The sequence below is a fragment of the Pseudophryne corroboree genome, chromosome 3, assembly GCF_028390025.1.
Source record: "Pseudophryne corroboree isolate aPseCor3 chromosome 3, aPseCor3.hap2, whole genome shotgun sequence".
Lineage (NCBI taxonomy): Eukaryota > Metazoa > Chordata > Amphibia > Anura > Myobatrachidae > Pseudophryne > Pseudophryne corroboree.
This window is the reverse complement of record NC_086446.1, coordinates 369,674,355-369,699,439: the sequence shown is the minus strand read 5'-3', so window position 1 is coordinate 369,699,439 and position 25,085 is coordinate 369,674,355. Positions and strand designations below refer to the sequence as shown.

General features: G+C 48.8%; 1 protein-coding gene across 9 annotated transcripts in view; it reads right to left on the bottom strand.

The window, feature by feature from the left end:
• Nucleotides 1–25,085, bottom strand: part of KAT7 (lysine acetyltransferase 7) — a 142,796-nt gene that overhangs the window by 66,437 nt on the left and 51,274 nt on the right. For 8 of the 9 annotated variants that reach the window (XM_063959887.1, XM_063959886.1, XM_063959883.1 and 5 more), the window contains 2 exons: nt 14,284–14,382; nt 13,931–14,041 (listed from right to left, as the gene is read on the bottom strand). In XM_063959887.1, coding sequence (XP_063815957.1) covers nt 13,931–14,041; nt 14,284–14,382 — 210 coding nt within the window. The remainder of the gene's footprint in view (nt 1–13,930; nt 14,042–14,283; nt 14,383–25,085) is intronic. The other variant, XM_063959882.1, reaches the window with a different exon arrangement.

Genomic DNA, 25,085 nt, shown 5'->3' with positions numbered 1-25,085 from the left:
CTAAGAAGCCCAATCCACTCTGCACGCAGGTGAGTTCGCTTCTTCCCCCCTTAGTCCCTCGATGCAGTGAGCCTGTTTCCAGCAGGTCTCACTGAAAATAAAAAAACCTATTTAAACTTTTACTCTAAGCAGCTCAGGAGAGCCACCTAGATTGCACCCTTCTCGTTCGGGCACAAAATCTTAACTGAGGCTTGGAGGAGGGTCATAGGGGGAGGAGCCAGTGCACACCAGCTAGTCCTAAAGCTTTTACTTTGTGCCCAGTCTCCTGCGGAGCCGCTATTCCCCATGGTCCTTTCGGAGTCCCCAGCATCCACTAGGACGTTAGAGAAATAAGATTTTAAACCTACCGGTAAATCTTTTTCTCCAAGTCCGCAGAGGATGCTGGGGACTCCGTAAGGACCATGGGGAATAGATGGGCTCCGCAGGAGACATGTGCACTTTAAGAAAGACTTTGGATCTGGGTGTGCACTGCCTCCTCCCTCTATGCCCCTCCTCCAGACCTCAGTTAGAGAAACTGTGCCCAGAGGAGACGGACAGTACGAGGAAAGGATTTTGTTAATCCAAGGGCAAGATTCACACCAGCCCACACCAACCACACCGTATAACCTGGAATATACGAACCAGTCAACAGTATGAAACAGAACAGCATCAGTCAAAGATTGAACAAAACTGTAACATAACCCTTATGCAAGCAAATAACTATATACAAGTCTTGCAGAATGTTGTCCGCACTGGGACGGGCGCCCAGCATCCTTTACGGACTAGGAGAAAAAGATTTACCGGTAGGTTTAAAATCTTATTTTCTCTTACGTCCTAGAGGATGCTGGGGACTCCGTAAGGACCATGGGGATTATACCAAAGCTCCCAAACGGGCGGGAGAGTGCGGATGACTCTGCAGCACCGATTGAGCAAACATGAGGTCCTCCCAAGCCAGGGTATCAAACTTGTAGAATTTAGCAAAAGTGTTTGAACCCGACCAAGTCGCCGCTCGGCAAAGCTGTAAAGCCGAGACGCCTCGGGCAGCCGCCCAAGAAGATCCCACCTTCCTGGTGGAATGGGCCTTCACCGAAGTAGGTAACAGCAATCCAGCCGCAGAATGAGCCTGCTGAATCGTGTTACAGATCCAGCGAGCAATAGTCTGCTTAGAAGCAGGAGCGCCAACCTTGTTGGCTGCATACAGGACAAACAGAGCTTCTGTTTTCCTAATTCGAGCCGTTCTGGCTACGTAAATTTTTAAGGCCCTGACTACATCCAGGGAGTTGGAATCCTCCAAATCTCCCGTAGCCACAGGCACCACAATAGGTTGGTTCATATGAAAAGAGGAAACCACCTTAGGCAAAAATTGAGAACGAGTTCGCAACTCAGCTCTGTCCACATGGAAAATCAGATCGGGGCTTTTGTGAGATAAAGCCGCCAACTCAGACACTCGCCTTGCAGACGCCAAGGCCAACAACATAACCACTTTCCAAGTGAGATATTTTAATTCCACGGTTTGAAGAGGCTCAAACCAATGAGACTTAAGGAACTGTAACACCACGTTAAGGTCCCATGGTGCCACTGGGGGCACAAAAGGGAGGCTGGATATGCAGCACTCCCTTCACAAAAGTCTGGACTTCTGGAAGAGAAACCAATTCCTTCTGAAAGAAAATAGACAGGGACGAAATCTGTACCTTAATGGAACCTAATTTTAGGCCCAAATTCACTCCAGTCTGTAGGAAGTGGAGAAAACGGCCCAGATGGAATTCCTCCAAAGGAGCATTCTTGGTCTCACACCAAGACACATACTTCCTCCAGATACGGTGATCATGTATCGCTGTCACCTCCTTCCTAGCCCTTATCAGAGTAGGAATGACCTCATCCGGAATGCCCTTTTCAGCTAGGATCCAGCGTTCAACCGCCATGCCGTCAAACGCAGCCGCGTTAAGTCTTGGAACAGACAGGGCCCCTGTTGCAACAGGTCCTGTCTGAGAGGAAGAGGCCACGGATCTTCTGTGAGCATTTCCTGTAGCTCCGGATAGCAGGCCCTTCTAGGCCAATCTGGAATAATGAGAATTGCCTGTACTTCGTCTTACGATTCTCAATATTTTTGAGATGAGAGGCAGAGGAGGGAACACATAGACCGACTGGAACACCCACGGGGTCACCAGGGTGTCTACCGCTACCACCTGAGGGTCCCTTGACCTGCTACAAAACCTCGGGAGCTTTTTGTTGAGGCATGACGCCATCATGTCTATTTGAGGCAGTCCCCACTGACTTACAATCTCTGCAAAGACTTCTTGATGAAGTCCCCACTCTCCTGGATGGAGATCGTGTCTGCTGAGGAAGTCTGCTTCCCAGTTGTCCACTCCCGGAATGAAGACTGCTGTCAGAGCGCTTACATGATTTTCCGCCCAGCGAAGAATTCTGGTGGCTTCTGCCATTGCCACTCTGCTCCTTGTTCCGCCTTGGCGGTTTACATGAGCCACAGCCGTGACGTTGTCTGACTGAATCAGAACCAGTAGGTTGTGAAGAAAAGTCTCCGCTTGATGTAGGCCGTTGTATATGGCTTGACCACAGACCCTGGAAGTTTCTTCTCTGTGTGACTGCTCCCCAGCCTCGGAGGCTCGCGTCTGTGGACACCAGAACCCAGTCATGAATGCCGAACCTGCGACCCTCTAGAAGGTGAGCACTCTGCAGCCACCACAAGAGAGATACCCTGGCCCTGGGGGGACAGGCTGATCATCTGATGAATATGTAGATGTGACCAGGACCACTTGTCCATCAGATCCCACTGAAATGTCCTCGCATGGAACCTGCCAAATGGAATGGCCACCATCTTTCCCAGAACTCGAGTACATTGATGGACCGACACCCTTTTTGGCTTTAACAGTTCCCTGACCACGGTCTGGAGTTCCTGGGCCTTTTCCATCGTGAGAAAAACCCTTTTTTGTTCCGTATCCAGAATCATGCCTAAGAAAGGCAAACGGGTCGTTGGAACCAACTGTGACTTTGGTAGATTGAGAATCCAGCCGTGCTGTTGCAACACCCTCAGGGAGAGTGACATGCTGTTCAGCAACTGTTCTCTCGATCTCGCTTTTATTAGGAGATCGTCCAAGTACGGGATAATTGTGACACCCTGCTTGCGCAGGAGCACCATCATTTCCGCCATTACCTTGGTGAAAATCCTCGGGCCGTGGAAAGCCCAAACGGCAACGTCTGAAATTGGTAATGACAATCCCGTACAGCAAATCTCACGAACGCCTGATGAGGAGGATATATGGGAACATGAAGGTAAGCATCCTTTATGTCCAGGGACACCATATTACCCCCCCCTCCCCCCCTCCAGGCTGGCGATGACCGCTCTGAGCGATTCCATCTTGAATTTGAACCTTTTCAAGTATAGGTTTAAGGATTTTAAATTCAGAATGGGTCTGATCGAACCATCCGGCTTTGGTACCACAAACAGGGTTGAGTAGTACCCCGTCCCCTGTTGAAGCAGGGGCACCTGGACCACCACTTGTTGAAGACAGCTTTTGAATTGCCTTTAAAACTACTTCCCTCTCCGGGGAAGAAGCTGGTAGGGCCGATTTGAAAAACCGGCGAGGAGGCACCTCTTCGAATTCCAGCTTGTAACCCTGGGAAACAATGTCTATTGCCCAGGGATCCACCTGCGATTAAATCCAGACGTGGCTGAAAAGTCGAAGATGTGCCCCCACTGGGGAGGACTCCCTCAGGGAAGCCCCAGCGTCATGCGGTGGATTTTGTAGAAGCCGGGGAGGACTTCTGTTCCTGGGAACTAGCAGTAGTTGGGAGCTTTTTCCCTCTACCCTTACCTCTGGCGAGAAAGGAAGATCCCCGTACTCTCTTGGATTTATGCGACCGAACGGACTGCATCTGATAATGTGGCGTTTTCTTTCTATCAGCAGGTTCCTTTAGGGCGGCCGTATCCGGAGACGGTAGTGCCACCTTCTTTGACAAGCGTGTAAGCGCTTTATCCACCCTAGGAGATGTTTCCCAACGTGACCTATCCTCTGGCGGGAAAGGGTACGTCATTAGTAACCTTTTAGAAATTACTAGTTTCTTATCGGGGGAAGCCCACGCTTCTTCACACACTTCATTTAACTCCTCAGATGGAGAAAAAACTACTGGTAGTTTTTTCTCTCCAAACATAATACCCTTTTTTGTGGTACCGGGGGTAACATCAGAAATGTGCAACACATTTTTCATTGCCTCAATCATGTAACGTGTGGCCCTATTGGAAGTTACATTAGTCTCATCGTCGTTGACACTGGAGTCAGTATCCGTGTCGACATCTGTGTCTGCCATCTGAGGTAGCGGGCGTTTTAGAGCCCCTGATGGCTTTTGAGACGCCTGGGCAGGCACAGGCTGAGAAGCCGGCTGTCCCATATTTGGTATGTCGTCAAACCTTTTATGTAAGGAGTCGACACTGTCACGTAGTTCCTTCCACATAACCATCCACTCAGGTGTCGGCCCCGCAGGGGGTGACATCACATTTATAGGCATCTGCTCCGCCTCCACATAAGCCTCATCAAACATGTCGACACAGCCGTACCGACACACCGCACACACACAGGGAATGCTCTGACAGAGGACAGGGCCCCACAAAGCCCTTTGGGGAGACAGAGAGAGAGTATGCCAGCACACACCAGAGCGCTATAATAATACAGGGATTAACTGAATTATTTCCCCTTATAGCTGCTATATAAGTTATACTGCGCCTAAATTTAGTGCCCCCCCCTCTCTTTTTTACCCTTTGTAGCTTGATACAGCAGGGGAGAGCCTGGGAGCGATCCTTCCAGCAGAGCTCAGGGAGAAATGGCGCCAGTGTGCTGAGGTAGTTAGCACCGCCCCTTTTCCGGCGGACTTCTCCCGCTTTTTTCAGGAATTCTGGCAGGGGTAATTTATCACATATATAGCCTCTGGGACTATATATTGTGATGATTTGCCAGCCATGGTGTTTATATTGCTGCTCAGGGCGCCCCCCCCCAGCGCCCTGCACCCATCAGTGACCGGAGTGTGAGGTGTGCATGAGGAGCAATGGCGCACAGCTGCAGTGCTATGCGCTACCTTGTTGAAGACCGAGGTCTTCTGCCGACGATTTTCCGGACCACTTCTTGCTTCTGGCTCTGTAAGGGGGCCGGCGGCGCGGCTCCGGGACCGAACGATCGAGGTCGGGTCCTGTGTTCGATCCCTCTGGAGCTAATGGTGTCCAGTAGCCTAAGAAGCCCAAGCTACCACCAGTTAGGTAGGTTCGCTTCTTCTCCCCTTAGTCCCTCGCTGCAGTGAGTCTGTTGCCAGCAGATCTCACTGTAAAATAAAAAACCTAAAATATACTTTCTTTCTAGGAGCTCAGGAGAGCCCCTAGTGTGCATCCAGCTCAGCCGGGCACAAGATTCTAACTGAGGTCTGGAGGAGGGTCATAGTGGGAGGAGCCAGTGCACACCAGGTAGTCCTAAAGCTTTCTTTAGTTGTGCCCAGTCTCCTGCGGAGCCGCTATTCCCCATGGTCCTTACGGAGTCCCAGCATCCACTTAGGACGTCAGAGAAAAAGTGGATTTACCTGCAGTAACTGTGGAAACCAGGTCCGTGAGACCGTCCCCAAATAATTCCTCACCCTTGTAAGGCAAAACCTCCATATGTTTCTTTGAGTCGGCATCACCCGTCCATTGTCGGGTCCACAGGGCTCGCCTAGCAGAAATCGCCATGGCGTTGGCTCTGGAACCCAGTAGGACAACGTCTCTCTGAGCATCTCTCATATATAGGACAGCATCCTTAATATGACCCAAGGTCAATAAAACGGTATCCTTATCCAGTGTATCAATTTCAGCAGACAAGGTATCTGTTCACGCTGCTACAGCGCTACAAACCCAAGCCGACGATATCGCCGGTCTGAGTAATGTACCAGTATGTGTGTAAATTGACTTCAACGTAGTCTCTTGCCTGCGATCAGCAGGATCCTTGAGGGTTGCGGTATCTTGAGACAGCAGCGCCACCTTCTCGGATAAGCGCGTCAACGCTTTGTCCACTCTGGGAGAGGATTCCCACCGTATCCTGTCCTTAGCCGGGAAAGGATACGCCATAAGAATCCTTTTGGGAATCTGCAGTTTCTTGTCTGGAGTTTCCCAAGCCCTTTCAAACAACTCATTTAGCTCATGTGAAGGGGGGGAAAGTAACCTCAGGTTTCTTTTCCTTATACATGCGCACCCTCGTGTCTGGGACCGAGGGGTCATCTGTGATATGCAACACATCTTTTATAGCAATAATCATATAATGAATACTTTTTGCCAATTTCGGCTGCAACCTCGCATCATCATAGTCGACACTGGAGTCAGAATCCGTGTCGGTATCAGTGTCTGCTACTGGGGATAGTGGGCGCTTTTGAGACCCAGAAGGGCCCTGCGACATAGTGAAAGGCAGGGATTGACTCCCTGTATTTCCCCTGGACTCTGCTTTGTCCAACCTTTTGTGCAATAAATTCATATTTGCATTTAAAACATTCCACATATCCAGCCAATCAGGTGTCGGCGGTGCCGACGGAGACACCACACTCATTTGCTCCACCTCCTCCCTAGAAGAGCCTTCCGCTTCAGACATGCCGACACACGCGTACCGACACCCCACACACTCAGGGAAATCTCTAATCTGGAGACAGTTCCCCCAACAAGGCCCTTTGGAGAGACAGAGAGAGAGAGAGAGAGTAGGCCAGCACACACCCAGCGCCAATGACCCTGGAAACACAAGTCCCAGCAATACACAGCGCTTTTTTGTTTTACATATAAATATATTGACTGCGCTCAAATTATGTGCCCCTTCCTCCCCCCTCCTTCAAAGCCCTCTGTCACCGTGTTCAGCAGGGGAGAGTCCGGGGAGCCAGCTTCTCAGCAGTGAGCTGTGGAGAAAATGGCGCTGGTTAGTGCTGTGGGATCAAGCTCCGCCCCCTCAGCGGCGGGCTTCGGTCCCGCTCAAAATACCAAATAACCTGGCGGGGGTTGTATATCATACTGACATAGCTTGATTATACCTATAATGCCAGCCAAGAGGATTATTGCTGCCCAGGGCGCCCCCCCTGCGCCCTGCACCCATCTGTGCCTGTTTGTGTGTGCGGGAGCAATGGAGTGCAGCGTTACCTCAGTGAAGATCCGAAGTCTTCTGCCGCCTGTGAAGTCTTCTATCTTCGTATACTCACCCGGCTTCAATCTTCCGGCTCTGCAAGGAGGACGGCGGCGCTGCTCTGGGACGAACGGCAAGGGTGAGACCTGCGTTGCGATTCCTCTGGAGCTAATGGTATCCAGTAGCCTAAGAAGCAGAGCCTATCACTGAAGTAGGTCTGCTTCTCTCTCCTCAGTCCCACGGCGCAGGGAGCCTGTTGCCAGCAGGACTCCCTGAAAATAAAAAACCTAACAAAATTCTTTATTACAGAGAAACTCAGGAGAGCTCCCCTGAAAGCACCCAGTCTCCTCTGGGCACAGGATCTAACTGAGGTCTGGAGGAGAGGCATAGAGGGAGGAGCCAGTGCACACCCATACTAAAGTTTCTTTATAGTGCCCATGTCTCCTGCGGAGCCCGTCTATACCCCATGGTCCTTACGGAGTCCCCAGTATCCTCTAGGACGTAATAGAAATCCTATTTTCTCTTACGTCCTAAAGGATACTGGGGTCCACATTAGTACCATGGGGATGTACCAAAGCTCCCAAACCGGGTGGGAGAGTGCCGAGGTTCCTGCAGAACTGATTGACCAAACTGAAGGTCCTCAGAGGCCGAAGTATTGAACTTGTAGAACTTATCAAATGTGTTCAAACCCGACCAAGTAGTTGCTCTGCAAAGCTGTAAAGCAGAGACACCCCAGGCAGCCGCCCAAGAAGAACCCACCGACCTAGTAGAGTGGGCCTGTACTTTAGGAACCAGCAATCCTGCCGATGAATAAGCCTGCTGGATAGTAAGCCTGATCCAGCGAGCAACAGAATGCTTTGAAGCAGGATACCCAATTCTCTTGGGATCATAGAGAACAAACAGCAAGTCAGATTTTCTGTGACGAGCTGTCCACTTCACATAGATCTTCAAAGCCCTCACCACATCCAAGGACTTTGAGGTAGCAGAGGTGTCCGTAAGCACCGGAACCACAATAGGTTGGTTGATATGAAATGCAGACACCACCTTAGAAAGAAATTGCCGACGAGTTCTGAGTTCATCTCTATCTTCATGAAAAATCAAATAGGGGCTTTTGTGAGACAACGCCCCCAGTTCCAACACACGCCTTGCGGAAGCTAAGGCCAATAGTGTAATGGTCTTCCACGTAAGAGACTTTACGTCAACCTCCTGTAAAGGCTCAAACCATTCCGACTGTAGAAACTGCAAGACCACGTTAAGATCCCATGGTGCCGTGGGAGGCACAAAGGGCAGTTGGATGTGCAGAACACCCTTCAAGAACATCTGCACCTCAGGGAGGGAAGAGAATTGTTTCTGGAAGAAAATGGATAAGGCTGAAATCTGGACTTTCAAGGAGCCCAAACGTAGGCCCACATCCACACCTGACTGCAGAAAAAGGAGAAAATGTCCCAGTTGAAATTCCACTGTAGGAAATTTCCTGTTTTCACACCACGAGACGTATTTTTTCCAAATACGGTGGTAGTGTTTAGACGTTACCCCTTTCCTGGCTTGGATCAGGGTTGGAATAACTCTGTCTGGGATCCCATTTCGGGCTAGAATTTGACACTCAACCTCCATGCCGTCAAATGTAGCAGTGTTAAGTCTTGATAGACGAACGCCCCCTATTGTAGAAGATCCTCGCGAAGTGGCAGAGGCCACAGATCCTCTAGGATCATCTCCAGTAGATCCGCGTACCAGGCCCATCTTGGCCAGTCTGGAGCCATGAGAATTGCTTGAACCTTTTCCCTTTTAATTCTTTTGAGAATTCTTGGGATCAATGGAAGAGCTGGAAACACGTAAGCCATCTGGTAGACCCATGCAGATACCAGAGCATCCACCGCCACTGCTTGTGGGTCCTTCAACCTGGAACAATACCACTTGAGCTTCTTGTTGAGACGAGAGGCCATCATGTCTATTTGTGGAGTCCCCCACCAACGTGTCAAGGACTCGAACACCTGCGGGTGAAGTCCCAACTTTCCTGGGTGGAGGTCGTGTCTGCTGAGGAAGTCCACTTCCCAGTTGTTTACTCCCGGAATGAAGATTGCGGACAGCGCCACCGCGTGTCTTTCTGCCCAGAGGAGAATCCTTGTTACCTCTGACACTGCTGCTCTGCGTTCCGCCCTGTCGGTTTATGTACGATACTGCCGTCACATTGTCCGGATGAACTTGAATGGCGTTATCTTGAGGAAGATGCGATGCCTGTAGAAGGGCTTTGTATATGGCCCTTAGCTCCAGAACGTTGATCGGAAGGATGGTTTCCCGACATGACCATTTTCCTTGGAACTGTTCCCCCTGGGTGACTGCTCCCCAACCTCTGAGGATCGAGTCTGTGGTTAGCAGAAACAAATTTTGAATCCCGAATCTTCGACCCTCGGTCAGGTGAGAAGTCTAAAGCCACCACACAAGAGAAATCCTGGCTTTTGGTGACAGGCGTATCCTCTGGTGCATGTGAAGATGCGATCTGGACCATTTGTCCAACAGATCCAGCTGGAAGAGTCTTGCATGAAACCTTCCGTACTGCAGAGCCTCGTAAGAGGCTACCATCTTCCCCAGAAGGTGAATGCACAGATGCACCGATATCCGGGTTGGTTTTAGAGCATCCCGCACCATTGATTGAAAAAGGCATTGGTAATCCAATGGAGGGAATACCTTCTGTACCTCTGTATCCAGTATCATCCCCAGGAACGGAAGCCTGTGTGTTGGTTCCAGGTGGTATTTTGGTACGTTCAGAATCCACCCGTGATCCTGGAGTAGTCGGGTTGAAAGGGCAATGCTGTCCAACAACCTCTCCTTGGATGGTGCTTTTATCAGCAGGTCGTCCAGGTACGGTATTATGTTCACTCCCTGCTTGCAGAGGAGAAACATCATCTCTGCCATTACCTCTATCCATATGGCTTAAATGAAGGAATGGAATTAAATGCAGTAATCTGATATTTTGGGGTACTAAAGATCGGTAAACTATACATTATGGCCCTCATTCCGAGTTGTTCGCTCGTTCTTTTTCATCGCATCGCAGTGAAAATCCGCTTAGTACGCATGCGCAATGTTCGTACTGCGACTGCGCCAAGTAACTTTACTATGAAGAAAGTATTTTTACTCACGGCTTTTTCTTCGCTCCGGCGATCGTAATGTGATTGACAGGAAATGGGTGTTACTGGGCGGAAACACGGCGTTTCAGGGGCGTGTGGCTGAAAACGCTACCGTTTCCGGAAAAAACGCAGGAGTGGCCGGAGAAACGGTGGGAGTGCCTGGGCGAACGCTGGGTGTGTTTGTGACGTCAACCAGGAACGACAAGCACTGAAATGATCGCACAGGCAGAGTAAGTCTGGAGCTACTCTGAAACTGCTAAGTAGTTAGTAATCGCAATATTGCGAATACATCGGTCGCAATTTTAAGAAGCTAAGATTCACTCCCAGTAGGCGGCGGCTTAGCGTGTGTAACTCTGCTAAATTCGCCTTGCGACCGATCAACTCGGAATGAGGGCCTATATGTACTATTATTTTTTTAACTATTGCTATTCTGATGGTCGAAATGTGAGCGGAGTAGCGGAATATTAATTCTCGCTTATAATATTATGCTTCTAATATGAAATGTCTTTATAGTGCTATTTATATAAGAGAACCCTACCTGTTAGACCATGTAACTATATCGATATGAATATTTCTTAGATAGTTAAATATGAGAATATAAACAATATGTGTAGAATCATAACGTATAAATCTTATAAATATATGTATTATGCATGTAAGTGATTATTTTACCATTAATGTGAAGATGGGTGACAAAATATAGTTTCTCGTTTATTGTATTATACATTTAATAAGGATATGATTAATGAGGGTCATTTTCTGACTAGAAATACACTTAGAGAACCATGTGACTAGCTATGTAGATCAAATGATTACATGAAAATGTTGAGGTAACCATGACAACAGTAACGAACGCCGAGGACTTAGAATGATAAGTTAACTTCTACATGAGAAGACGTACGCCCAGTGAAAACAATCGATTATGAGCCAATTAAATGAATGACTTTAGAGCATGTGATCGGCGGTCACGTGATCGCAAGCTCCATAGTGTGAGTGCCGGTCACGTGGCTGCGAGTCAGAACAGGGCTGCGTCAGGTCATGTGACTGAGTGATTGTAGTCACCGAAAGTGGTTATTGGTCAGTGCGTGCCGCGTGACGGATGATGCTTATGTCACGTGACCGCACTGACTTTGGGCACTAGAGCAAGCATAGTACCTAACAGGAAATAAAGACAAAGAAGCCTGCTGGAGTCTGATTCATCTATCTCCCTAGTATTTTAAGATTAGCTACTATACATCTAATTATAAAACAATATATGTTGAAAATAATGTTTCTAACACTCGTTTTATAGTAATAAAGATACGAGTAAGAATAGGTTTGCCTCCTTTTCTTAAATAAGGTTTATAAATCATATTTTGAATTAATTTATATGTAAGTGTGATTGCAGACAGGTGATGCAAGTCTAACCAATTTTGTGCCCTATATAAGGGGTAACTGTTTTAGAGGGTATCCACCTTTGATAAAGCTGCCCCTGGAAGACAGCGAAACGCGCAAGACCCATCTATTGGACCTGTGGACATTATATCATCCAGGACATTTGGACGGTGGACTTCTAAACAACCTGGGACTCTTTTACAGTTCCATCCTACTGCTTACGGAGGACTCATTCATTTCCAACAACTGGTGCGTTGAAATTTGTGCCTTGCCGGATCTTCGCCAGGGAACTCTTATTGCTACCTCCAGGATTGGTAACTATCTGTGGAAAGACAGTCTCTTGCATTTGGCTATGGAAAAATTGAGGTCCACCAACCACTGGACAATAAACCATATCATGTCCATTTGGATACACTACAGTCAGCTATGTTTTTAAAGATTTCTAAATCATATTAATTAATAAATTTGCTGTAGTAAATAGCAATTTTATTAGTTGTTTTATATATTTGCATTCGTAATAAATTGTTGATTGATCTTGCACACCTGCCTGCATAGATTCAATATTAGCGCTGCCATCAGTACTTTTAGTACATTTGTTTTTCGTACTATTTGGATTGACAATCCAATTCATACAGCTGCTTAGGTGAAACAACTTATCAAGCGCGAGGTATACCCACTCTCTTGAGTGAGGGTTTTTTTTTTTTCACCTTGGTGAACACCCTCGGTGCCGTGGAGAGGCCAAATGGCAGGGCCTGAAACTGGTAGGGACAGTCCTGCAGTGCAAACTGTAGATGAGCCTGATGAGGCGGCCAAATCGGAATATGAAGGTATGCATCCTTGATGTCCAGAGACACCAGAAATTCCCCCTCCTCCAGACCTGAAATCACTGCTCTCAGAGACTCCATCTTGAACACCCGTAAGTACGGGTTCAGTGACTTGAGGTTTAAAATAGGCCTTACAGAACCGTCCAGTTTCGGTACCACAAACAGGTTGGAGTAATAACCCTTGTTTTGTGGTTGAAGTGGAGCTGGGACAATGACCTGAGTTTGTGCCAGTGTCTGAATTGCTGTCTGCAAAGTCATATCTGCTTCCTGAAACTCCAGTCTGTATCCTTGGGCGATAAGGTCTTTGACCCAGGGATCCTGGCATGATGTTGCCCAAACATGACTGAAATAATGTAACCGGGCTCCCATCTGCCTGTCTTCCAGGAAGTGTGGTCCACCGTCATGCTGAAGGCTTTGAGGAAGCAGAACCGGAGGTCTGTTCCCGAGAACCTGCAGCTGCTGGTTTTCAGGGTTTACCTTTATTGCCTTTGAAGGCTGTAGCAGAACCTTTTTTTTGCCTTTAAACTTCGCTGTCCGAAAGGACTGCAGAGTTGGAGCAGAGTAGGTTTTTCTACCTGGGGGTGCTGCGGAGGTATATAGACTTACCCGCTGTAGTCTTGGATATCCACGTATACAGTTCATCTCCAAAAAGGGCCTCGCCTGTGAATGGTAGGCTTTCCACGTTTTTTCTGTAATCCGCAGTCCAATGGCATAGCCACAAGCCCCTGCGTGCTGACACTGCCATGGCAGTGGTGCGTACGTGGAGCAAACCAATTTCCTTTATGGCCTCCACCATAAAGTTAGCAGAGTCCTGAATATGCTGTAGGAGTAAAATGATCTCCCCCCTGGGCAAGGAATCTAATTAATCAATTAGGTTACCCAACCATTTAGCAATGGCCTTAGTGATCCATGCACAAGCAATAGTGGGTCTCTGGGCCACACCAGCAGCAGAATACAAAAGATTTGAGAGTGGTCTCAATCTTGCGGTCAGCCGTGTCCTTTAAGGATGCTGCGCCAGGAACAGGTAAGACTATCTTATGTGACAATCTAGACACCGATGCGTCCACAATCGGCGTGTTTTCCCATTTCTTTCTATCCTCCAGAGGAAAGGGAAAGGATGTAATTAACCTTTTAAGGATCTGAAATTTTTTGTCAGGATTAGCCCAAGTTTCTTCAAACAGTGCATTCAATTCCTATGATGCAGGAAAAGTAGCGGAGGATTTTTTTTTTACAAAAACTGAATGCCCTATTTTTTCTCCATTAATAATGGACTCATCAATGGCTGCATCCGTGTTTACACTTTAAATGATCATCCCTTGTTTAGAAGTACAGACAGGATATACAAGCATCAGTTAGGATACGTTAGCTATACAAATACAAGAATGGTTTGAATCATATGTAGTTGTATAATCTGTATACAGTCTGAACTATTTACTTTAAACGTACCTCTATGGCCAATATGCCAGCAGAGAGATATACACAACGTCATGCGTCTTACCAAGTCCTCTGAGGCTCTGGCCTGGGCCCTTCGGAAAAGATCCAAGTCATAATCACTAGTCAGGTTCTCCAAGAGTGGCTCTCTTGTATTGCCATATGTCTGTCTGTGTTCCTACAAAGAGATTATTTTACATGTATTCAAAGCATCAAAGTAGTGGAAGACGTGTATTTTAAGACAATTTCAACAAAATAAGAAATAGAAAAAAAACAAGTAAAACTATTTTCCAACAGGACTACCTTATTAAAAGCAGGAGGGGTGTGGTCTAACTGAAGTCTGTAGAACACATTAAAAGCAGACTATTTTCAAACAAATGACCCAAAATACCTTCCACAACATAATCGTTTACATCTTACCATATACTTCTCTTTATGTTCTTTGGTTAAGCCAGAGTTACGTTTCTTTCTCAGTTCAGTGACTTTCTCTTTGTACCGCAACTGACGCTCTGTTGGAGCCTGTAAAAATAGGATTTTGGTTACCTACCGGTAAATCCTTTTCTCGTAGTCCGTAGAGGATGCTGGGGTCCACATTAGTACCATGGGGTATAGACGGGTCCACCAGGAGCCATTGGCACTTTAAGAGTTTGAGAGTGTGGGCTGGCTCCTCCCTCTATGTCCCTCCTACCAGACTCAGTCTAGAAACTGTGCCCGAGGAGACGGACATCTTCGAGAGAAGGATTTTACACAGATAGTGGCGAGATTCATACCAGCTCACACATACAAGGCACATCAAGCTAACTAGCTTGAAAACATTGAAACATTACTTACCAAGTAACAATGCACTACATAACTAAACAAAGTTGTACTGAACCAAATAACGGTTGCAGGAAAACGAAGCGCTGGGCGGGAGCCCAGCATCCTCTACGGACTACGAGAAAAGGAATTACCAGTAGGTAACCAAAATCCTATTTTCTCTTACATCCTCGAGGATGCTGGGGATGTACCAAAGCTCCCAGAATGGGAGGGAGAGCGCGGAGGCTCCTGCAGAACTGATTGGCCTCTGACTGAACTTCAGATCAAAGTATCGAACTTGTAGAACTTCGCGAACGTGTTCGACCCAGACCAACTTGCCGCTCAGCAAAGTTGTAACGCCGAGACACCCCGGGCATCCGCCCAGGAAAAACCCACCTTACGAGTAGAGGGGGCCTTAACAGATTTTGGACACGGCAGTCCTGCCGTAGAATAAGCATGCTGGATAGTGAATCTAATCCAGCGCGATATAGCTGCTTTGATGCAGAACACCTAATTTTCTTGGGATCATACAGGACAAACAGAGTCCGATTTCCTGTGACGAGCAGTCCTCTTCACATAGATTCTCAAAGCCATCACAACGTCCAAGGACTTTGACGAAATTGAGGAGTCCGCAGCCACTGGCACCACAATAGGTTGGTTGATATGAAATGCCGACACAACCTTTGGAAGAAACTGCTGACGTGTCCGGAGCTCAGCTCTATCTTTGTGGAAGATCAAGTAAGGGCTTTTACAAGACAAAGCCCCCAATTCTGACACACGTCTAGCAGAAGCTAAGGCCAACAACGTAACAGCCTTCCATTTGACCTCAACCTCCTGTAGCGGCTCAAACCAGTCCGACTGGAGGAACTGCAACACCACGTTAAGGTCCCAAGGCGCCAAAGGCGGTACAAAGGGAGGTTGAATGTTCACAACTCCCTTCAAAAAGGTCCGAACCTCAGGGAGAGCAGCCAATTGTTTCTGGAAGAAAATGGATAGGGCCGAAATATGGACCTTCACAGATCCCAACCTCAGGCCCATATCCACACCTGCTTGCAGGTGTGGATATGCGTCCCAGCTGAAACTCCACCATGGGAAACTTCTTTGGCTCACACCAAGAGACATATTTCTTCCAAATACGATTGTAATGCTTCGATGTTACCCCTTTCCCAGCCTGTACCAGGGTAGGAATGACCTTCTTCGGAATGCCCTTCCGAGCAAGTATCAGGCGCTCAACTTCCATGCCGTCAAACGTAGCCGCGGTAAGTCTTGATAGGCGAACAGGCCCTGTTGCAGCAGGTTCTCCCGAAAAGGAAGACGCCTTGGCTCTTCCTGCAAGAGATTCAGAAGGTCCGCGTACCAAGCCCGCCTTTGCCAGTCTGGAGCAATGAGGATCGCTTGAACTCTTGTTCTCCTTACGAGCTTTAGAACTCTTGGAATGAGTGGAAGTAGTGGAAACACGTACACCGACTGGAACACCCACGGAGACACCAGGGCGTCCACTGCCACTGCTTGTGGGTCCCTCGACCTGAAACAATAGCGTTGAAGCTTCTTGTTGAGTCGAGAGGCCATAATATCTATTTGGGGCAACCCCCAAAGGTCCGTTATTTCCTTGAACACCTCCGGATGGATACCCCACTCCCCTGGATGGAGATCGTGTCTGCTGAGGTCTGCTTCCCAGTTGCCCACTCCCGGAATGTAGATTGCTGAGAGCGCCAACGCGTGTCTTTCTGCCCAGAGGATTATTCTCGTCACCCCTTACATTGCCGCTCTGCTCTTCGTTCCGCCCTGTCGGTTTATGTAAGCCACCATCGTTACATTGTCCGACTGTACTTGAATGGCCTGATCTCTCAGAAGATGGGGCTCCTGAAGAAGACCGTTGTAGACGGCTCTTAGTTCCAGGAGGTTGATCGGCAGGCCGGCTTCCAGACTTGACCACCTTCCTTGGAAGGTTTCCCCTTGAGTGACTGCGCCCCACCCCCTGAAGGCTCGCATCCATGATTAGAAGCACCAAGTCCTGAATCCCGAACCTGCGGCCCTCCAGAAGGTGAGGCAATTGGAGCCACCAGATGAGTGAAATCCTGGCCTTTGGCGACAGACAAATTGTCTGGTGCATGTGGAGATGAGATCCTGACCACTTGTCCAGGAGATCCAGTTGGAAGGCCCGAGCATGGAACCTCCCGTACTGGAGAGCCTCGTAAGAGGCCACCATCTTTCCCAAAAGGCGAATGCATTGATAAACCAACACCCGGGCTGGCTTCAGGACATCCCGGACCATTGTTTGTATCACCAACGCCTTTTCCTGCGGAAGAAACACCCTCTGCACTTCTGTGTCGAGGATCATCCCCAGAAAAGACAACCTCTGGGTTGGTTCCAAATGTGATTTTGGAAGGTATCAGCAGATCATCATTTCCGCCATCACATTGGTGAACACCCTCGGTGCTGTTGAGAGGCCGAATGGCAGGGCCTGGAACTGGAAATAACAGTCCAGTAATGCGAAACGGAGATAAGCCTGATGCGGCAGCCAAATCAGAATGTAGAGGTAAGCATCCTTGATATCCAGGGATACCAGGAATTCCCCCTCTTCCAAACCTGATATCACAGCCCGGAGAGACTCCATTTTGAACTTGAACTCTTTTAGAAAGGGGTTCAGTGATTTTAGGTTCAGAATGGGCCTGACCGAACCATCCGGTTTTGGAACCACGAAAAGGTTTGAATAGTAGTAACCTGTGGTTTGCAATTGAGGCTGAACTGGCACAGTGACCTGTACCTCCACCAACTTCTGGACAGCCTCTTGTAGGACAGTCCTGTCTGCCAGTAGAACTGGCAAGCCTGATTTGAAAAATCGGTGAAGAGAGAGATTCTGAAATTCCAGCCTGTATCCCTGGGACACAATATCTATCACCCAGGGATCAAGGCCGGATGATACCCAGACGTGACTGAACTGTCTGAGTCTCGCTCCCACTGGCCCCACCTCCAAGCCGCGCATGTCACCGTCATGCGGAGGACTTTGGCGTACTTGAAACAGGCTTTTGTTCCTGGGAACCTGCAGCAGCAGGTTTATTGGATTTAACTCGACCTCCCTAAAGGTGGTATTGGACGGTATGGCCTTTCTAGGCTTGTTAGGCCGAAAGGACTGCGATGCAGATGAAGATAAAGATTTCTTTGGAGCAGGAGCAGCTGAGGGAAGAAACGGAGACTTACCCACTGTAGCCGTGGATATCCACGCATCCAAAGCTTCCCCAAAGAGAGCCCGACCTGTGTAGGGTAGGGACTCCCCACTTTTCCTGGATTCCGCGTCAGACGAGCTGAAACAGACATGGAAGATTAGCGAGGCTTTCTTATTTTCAGTGAAAAAGCCTCTTCAACCTGCTCAGGTGTGGTATCATTAATATTCAACACATCCCTGATAGCCTCCATTATCAATTGCACCGCCTTTGCAAGAGAGGCAGACCCCTGCAACACATCCCCATTACCGTCTGTGGTGTCAGAATCGTATCCATGTCGTATCCATGTCATCTTGCATGACATGAACAAGAGCACGTTTGTGGGGGTATGTAGCGGAGCGTCCTGAGGTACCAGAATCGGGCCATACTGCCATAGAGTTCTGTAATACCTGGGTTGCAGATTCATTACTTGCAACCCTCTCTGAAATCTGAGAAATCCAAGATTTGATAGAGGAAAACCACTCAGGTTCCCTTGCTGGAATCTGTGCTAAACCAGTGCTATCCTGATTACATGGAATGGGATCATCCTGGGAGGACATATCCTCCGCAGCATATGACACAGTGTCCCTGGACATAGCTAAAGGATACCACCAAACACTCCACACACACACACACAGGGGAGGACAGAGTGTGTCCCCCCCCCCCCCCCCCCAAGAATGGCAAGAGAGACGCAGAGATTGGAGCCAACCCACACACAGCGCTTCTAACCAAAGGGAAACCCCTTGTTAGCGCTGACTGTGCACCGTAATAGGATACACAGTCGTAATGCAGCCTCCCCCCCTTCTACAACCCCCTGGTACAGTTTACAGATAGCTGGAGTTGCTGTCGAGGGACCTGTTTCTCCTGATCAGCGCTGTGCAGGCAGGAAAATGTTGCTGAACACTGCTGGGTCCGTTCCCCAAAATGGTGCAGTCTCCCCGCTCTTCCACTGATTATACTGGCCTGAGGATTGAGTGCTGGCTGAGATCCGAGGACCCTGACCGGCTTTAGGGCCAGTGTAGGGTGTAGCGCTGGCTCAGGGCGCCCCTCACAGCGCTGCACCATGTACAGCTGAGCCTCCTGCGATCCTACCCTGCTGCCGCCATCTTCACCGACCCCCGGATTTATTATTTTACAGGGAGGCTGCTGGCAACAGCCTCCCTGCTTCGTGGGACTACCCCCCCCCCCCCCCCCCCTTCCTTAGTCCCACGAAGCAGGGAGGCTGTTGCCAGCAGCCTCTTTGTAAAATAATAAATTCTAAATAAAACTTTTCTAGGGAAACTCTGGAGCTCCCCTAGCTGTGACCGGCTCCTCCGGGCACATTTTCTAAACTGAGTCTGGTGGGAGGGTCATAGAGGGAGGAGCCAGCCCATACTCTCAAACGCTTAAAGTGCCAATAGCTCCTGGTGGACCTGTCTATACCCCATGGTGCTAATGTGGACCCCAGCATACTCTAGGACGTGAGAGAAAATAAGATTTTACTTACCGGTAAATCTATTTCTCGTAGTCCGTAGTGGATGCTGGGGACTCCGTAAGGACCATGGGAATAGACGGGCTCCGCAGGAGACATGGGCACTTTAAGAAAGAATTTGGATTCTGGTGTACTCTGGCTCCTCCCTCTATGTCCCTCCTCCAGACCTCAGTTAGAGAAACTGTGCCCGGAAGAGCTGACAGTACAAGGAAAGGATTTTGGGAATCCAGGGTAAAACTCAAACCAGCCACACCAATCACACCGTATAACTTGTGATAACTTCACCCAGTTAACAGTATGAACAACAACAGAGCATCAGATCAACCCTGATGCAACTATACATAACCCTTATTTAAGCAATAACTATATACAAGCATTGCAGAAGAAGTCCGCACTTGGGACGGGCGTCCAGCATCCACTACGGACTACGAGAAATAGATTTACCGGTAAGTAAAATATTATTTTCTCTAACGTCCTAGTGGATGCTGGGGACTCCGTAAGGACCATGGGGATTATACCAAAGCTCCCAAACGGGCGGGAGAGTGCGGATGACTCTGCAGCACCGAATGAGCAAACACAAGGTCCTCCTCAGCCAGGGTATCAAACTTGTAGAACTTTGCAAAGGTGTTTGAACCTGACTAAGTAGCCGCTCGGCAAAGCTGTAATGCCGAGACCCCTCGGGCAGCCGCCCAAGAAGAGCCCACCTTCCTAGTGGAATGGGCCTTAACTGATTTAGGCAGCGGCAACCCTGCCGCAGAATGAGCCTGCTGAATCGTGTTACAGATCCAGCGAGCAATAGTTTGCTTTGAAGCAGGCGCCCCAAGCTTGTTGGAAACATACAGGATAAACAAAGATTCTGTTTTCCTGACCTTAGCCGTTCTGGCTACATAAACCTTCAAAGCCCTGACCACATCCAGTGACTCGGAATCCTCCAAGTCAGTAGTAGCCACAGGCACCACGATAGGTTGGTTTATATGAAAGGATGAAACCACTTTCGGCAGAAATTGTGGGCGGGTCCGCAATTCTGCTCTATCCGCATGGAAAACCAGATAAGGGCTTTTATGTGACAAAGCCGCCAATTCTGACACACGCCTAGCCGAAGCCAAGGCTAATAGCATGACCACCTTCCACGTGAGAGATTTCAATTCCACCGTTTTGAGTGGTTTAAACCAGTGTGATTTCAGGAAACTCAACACCACGTTAAGATCCCAAGGTGCCACTGGAGGCACAAAAGGGGGCTGAATATGCAGCACTCCCTTTACAAACGTCTGAACTTCAGGCAGAGAAGCCAGTTCTTTTTGAAAGAAAATGGAAAGGGCCGAAATCTGAACCTTAATGGAACCCAATTTAAGGCCCAAAGTCACTCCCGCCTGTAGGAAGTGAAGGAAACGGCCCAGCTGGAATTCCTCCGTAGGATCATTCCTGGCCTCACACCAAGCAACATATTTTCGCCATATACGGTGATAATGTTGAACTGTCACATCCTTCCTAGCCTTTATCAGCGTAGGAATAACTTCATCCGGAATGCCTTTTTCTGCTAGGATGCGGCGTTCAACCGCCATGCCGTCAAACGCAGCCGCGGTAAGTCTTGGAATAGACAGGGCCCCTGTTGCAACAAGTCCTGTCTTAGAGGCAGAGGCCACGGGTCCTCTGTGAGCATTTCTTGCAGATCTGGACACCAAGTCCTACTTGGCCAATCCGGAACAAAGAGTATTGTTCTCACTCCTTTTTTTCTTATGATTCTCAGCACCTTGGGTATGAAAGGAAGAGGAGGAAATACATAGACCGTCTGCAACACCCACGGTGTCACCAGTGCGTCCACAGCTACCGCCTGAGGGTCCCTTGACCTGGCGCAATATCTCTGTAGCTTTTTGTTGAGGCGGGATGCCATCATGTCCACCTGTGGCAGTTCCAAACGACTTGCTATCTGCTTGAAGACTTCTTGATGAAGTCCCCACTCTCCCGGGTGGAGGTCGTGCCTGCTGAGGAAGTCTGCTTCCCAGTTGTCCACTCCCGGAATGAACACTGCTGACAGTGCACTTACGTGATTCTCCGCCCAGCGAAGAATTCTGGTGGCTTCTACCATCGCCACCCTGCTCCTTGTGCCGCCTTGGCGGTTTACATGAGCCACTGCGGTGATGTTGTCTGACTGAATCAGAACCGGTTGGTCGCAAAGCAGGGACTCCGCTCGACGTAGGGCGTTTTATATGGCCCTTAGTTCCAGAATGTTGTTGGAAATTTCCTCCCTGTGTGACTGCCCCCCACCCTCGGAGGCTTGCATCCGTGGTCACCAGGACCCAGTCCTGAATGCCGAATCTGCGACCTTCGAGAAGGTGAGCACTCTGCAGCCACCACAGGAGAGACACCCTGGCCCTGGGGGATAGGGTGATTAACCGATGCATCTGAAGATGTGATCCGGACCACTTGTCCAGTAAGTCCCATTGGAAGGTCCTCGCATGGAACCTGCCGAAGGGAATGGCCTCGTATGAAGCCACCATCCTTCCCAGGACTCGAGTGCAGTGATGCACTGACACCTGTTTTGGTTTTAATAGATTCCTGACCAGTGTCATGAGCTCCTGAGCTCTCTCTATCGGGAGATAAACCCTTTTCTGGTCTGTGTCTAGGATCATGCCTAGGAGAGGCAGATGAGCTGTAGGAACCAACTGCGACTTTGGAATATATAGAATCCAGCCGTGTTGCCGTTACACTTCCAGAGAAAGCGATACGCTGTTCAGCAACTGCTCTCTTGATCTCGCTTTTATGAGGAGATCGTCCAAGTACGTGATAATAGTGACACCTTGCTTCCGCAGGAGCACCATCATTTCCGCCATTACCTTGGTGAATATTCTCGGGGCCGTGGAGAGACCAAACGGCAACGTCTGAAATTGGTAATGACAATCCCGTACCGCAATTCTGAGGTACGCCTGATGAGGTGGATAAATGAGGACATGAAGGCATGCATCCTTTATGTCCAGAGTCACCATAAAATCTCCCCCTTTCAGGCTTGCAATGACCGCTCTTAGCGATTCCATCTTGAACTTGAACCTTTTCAGGTATATGTTCAGGGATTTTAAAATCAATATGGGTCTGACCGAACCGTCTGGTTTCGGGACTACAACATGGTCGCATAATAGCCCCCTCCTTGTTGAAGGAGGGGAACCTTGACCACCACCTGTTGAAGATACAATTTGTGAATTGCAGTTAACACTGTTTCCCTCTCGTGGGGGGAAGCCGGCAGGGCCGTCGGTGAGGGGGCATCTCCTCAAAGTCCAGCTTGTATCCCTGAGACACAATATCTATTGCCCAGGGATCTAACAGGGAGTGAACCCACTTGTGGCTGAACTTACGAAGGCGTGCCCCCACCGGGCCTAGCTCCGCCTGTGGAGCCCCAGCGACATGCGGTGGATCTTTGTAGAGGCCCGGGAGGACTTCTGTTCCTGGGAACTAGCTGTGTTGTGCAGCTTCTTTCCTCTGCCCCCGCCTCTGGCAAGAAAGGACGCACCTCGGACTTTCTTGTTTCTTTGTTCGAAAGGCTGCATTTGATAATGTCGTGCTTTCCTAGGCTGTGCAGGAATATAAGGCAAAATATCAGAATTACCAGCTATAGCTGTGGAGACCAGGTCCGAGAACCCTTCTCCACACAATCCTCAGCCTTCCATATGCCTCTTAAGTCGGCATCATCTGTCAATTGCATATTCTACAGGACACGTCAAGCAGAAATCGACATAGCTGTGACTCTAGGACCCAGTAGACTCATGTCTCTTTGGGCATGTTTTATATATACATATCTCTTAAGACAGCATCTTTAATATATATATCTCTATATATACATATATATATCTACATACTAGGGTCTCAATCTCTGCTGATAAGGTACCTGTCCACGCTGCCACAGCGCTATAAACCCATGCCGACACAATCGCCGGTCTGAGTAGTGTACCAGAATGTGCACGCTATCTGCAGGATCCCTGAGAAAAGCTGTTACGTCAGGGCTACCTTTTGGGCAAACGTGACACCCTAGGGGAAGATTCCCATCGTATCCTGGCCCTAGTGGGGAAAGGATACTCCCTGAAAATTCTTTGTGGGAAACTGCAGTCTCTTGTCTGGAGATTCCCGCTCTTTTTCATCATGAGGAGGGAAATTTACCTCAGCTTTCTTCCCCTTAAACATGTGTACCCTTGTGTCAGGGACAGATGAGTCATCAGTGATATGCAAATCATCTTTTATTACAATAATCATATATTGAATACTTTTGTGCCATTTTGGCTGTAACTTTGCATTATCGTAGTCGACACTGGAGTCAGACTCCGTGTCGATATCAGTGTCTATTATTTTGGATAGTGAGCATTGAGAGACTCTGAAGGTCTCTGCGACATAGGGACAGACATGGGTAGATTTCCTGTCTGTTCTCTAATCTTTTGTGCAATAAATTCACCTTAGCACTTAATTACACATATCCAAACAGGTGTCGGCGTTGTCGACGGAGACACCCTCTCACACACATATTTGCTCCATCTACTCCTTAGGGGAGCCTTTTACCTCAGACATGTCGACACACACGTACCGACACACCACACACTCAGGGAATGCTCATCTGAAGACAATTCCCCCATAAGGCCCTTTGGAGAGACAGACAGAGAGTATGCCAGCACACACCCCAGCGCTATTAACCCAGGAATAACACAGTAACTTAATGTTAAACCAGTAGCTGCTGTTTATATTGATTTTTGCGCCTAATTATGTGCCCCCCCTCTTTTTTTACCCTCTTCTACCGTGTAACTGCAGGGGAGAGGCTGGGGAGCTTCCTCTCAGCGGTGCTGTGGAGAAAAAACATGGCGCTGGTGAGTGCTGAGGAAGAAGCCCCGCCCCCTCGACGACGGGCTTCTGTCCCGCTTTCATGTACAATTTTGGCTGGGGCTCATACATATATACAGTGCCCAACTGTATATATGCAAACTTTTGCCAAAGAGGTCTCTAATTGCTGCCCAGGGCGCCCGCCCCGACCCCCCCCGCGCGCCCTGCACCCTTACAGTGACCGGAGTATGTGGGTGTAGTGTGGGAGCAATGGCGCACAGCTGCAGTGCTGTGCGCTACCTCATGTGAAGACTGGAGTCTTCTGCCGCCGATTTCGAAGTCTTCTTGCTTCTTTCACCCGGCTTCTGTCTTCCGGCTCTGCGAGGGGGGCGGCGGCGCGGCTCCGGGATCGGACGACAAAGGGTGAGATCCTGTGTACGATCCCTCTGGAGCTAATGGTGTCCAGTAGCCTAAGAAGCAGGACCTATCTGCAGAGAGTAGGGCTGCTTCTCTCCCCTCAGTCCCACGATGCAGGGAGTCTGTTGCCAGCAGAGCTCCCTGAAAATAAAAAACCTAACAAAATACTTTCTTATAGCAAGCTCAGGAGAGCTCACTAAACAGCACCCAGCTCGTCCGGGCACAGATTCAAACTGAGGTCTGGAGGAGGGACATAGAGGGAGGAGGCAGAGCACACCAGAATCCAAATTCTTTCTTAAAGTGCCCATGTCACCTGCGGAGCCAGTCTATTCCCCATGGTGCTTACGGAGTCCCCAGCATCCACTAGGACGTTAGAGAAATACAAAGTACCAATTTCACTTCTGTCACTGTAACTACTATTTATTTCAAGAATCCTCTTGTTCTTGGAACAACTGATTAGGATTGATTCACCTTTAAAGTGGTGGGCAGAATAATTATCGCTCCGTGCATGCAGGCACAATCTAGTCAGGTCACTCACTTCA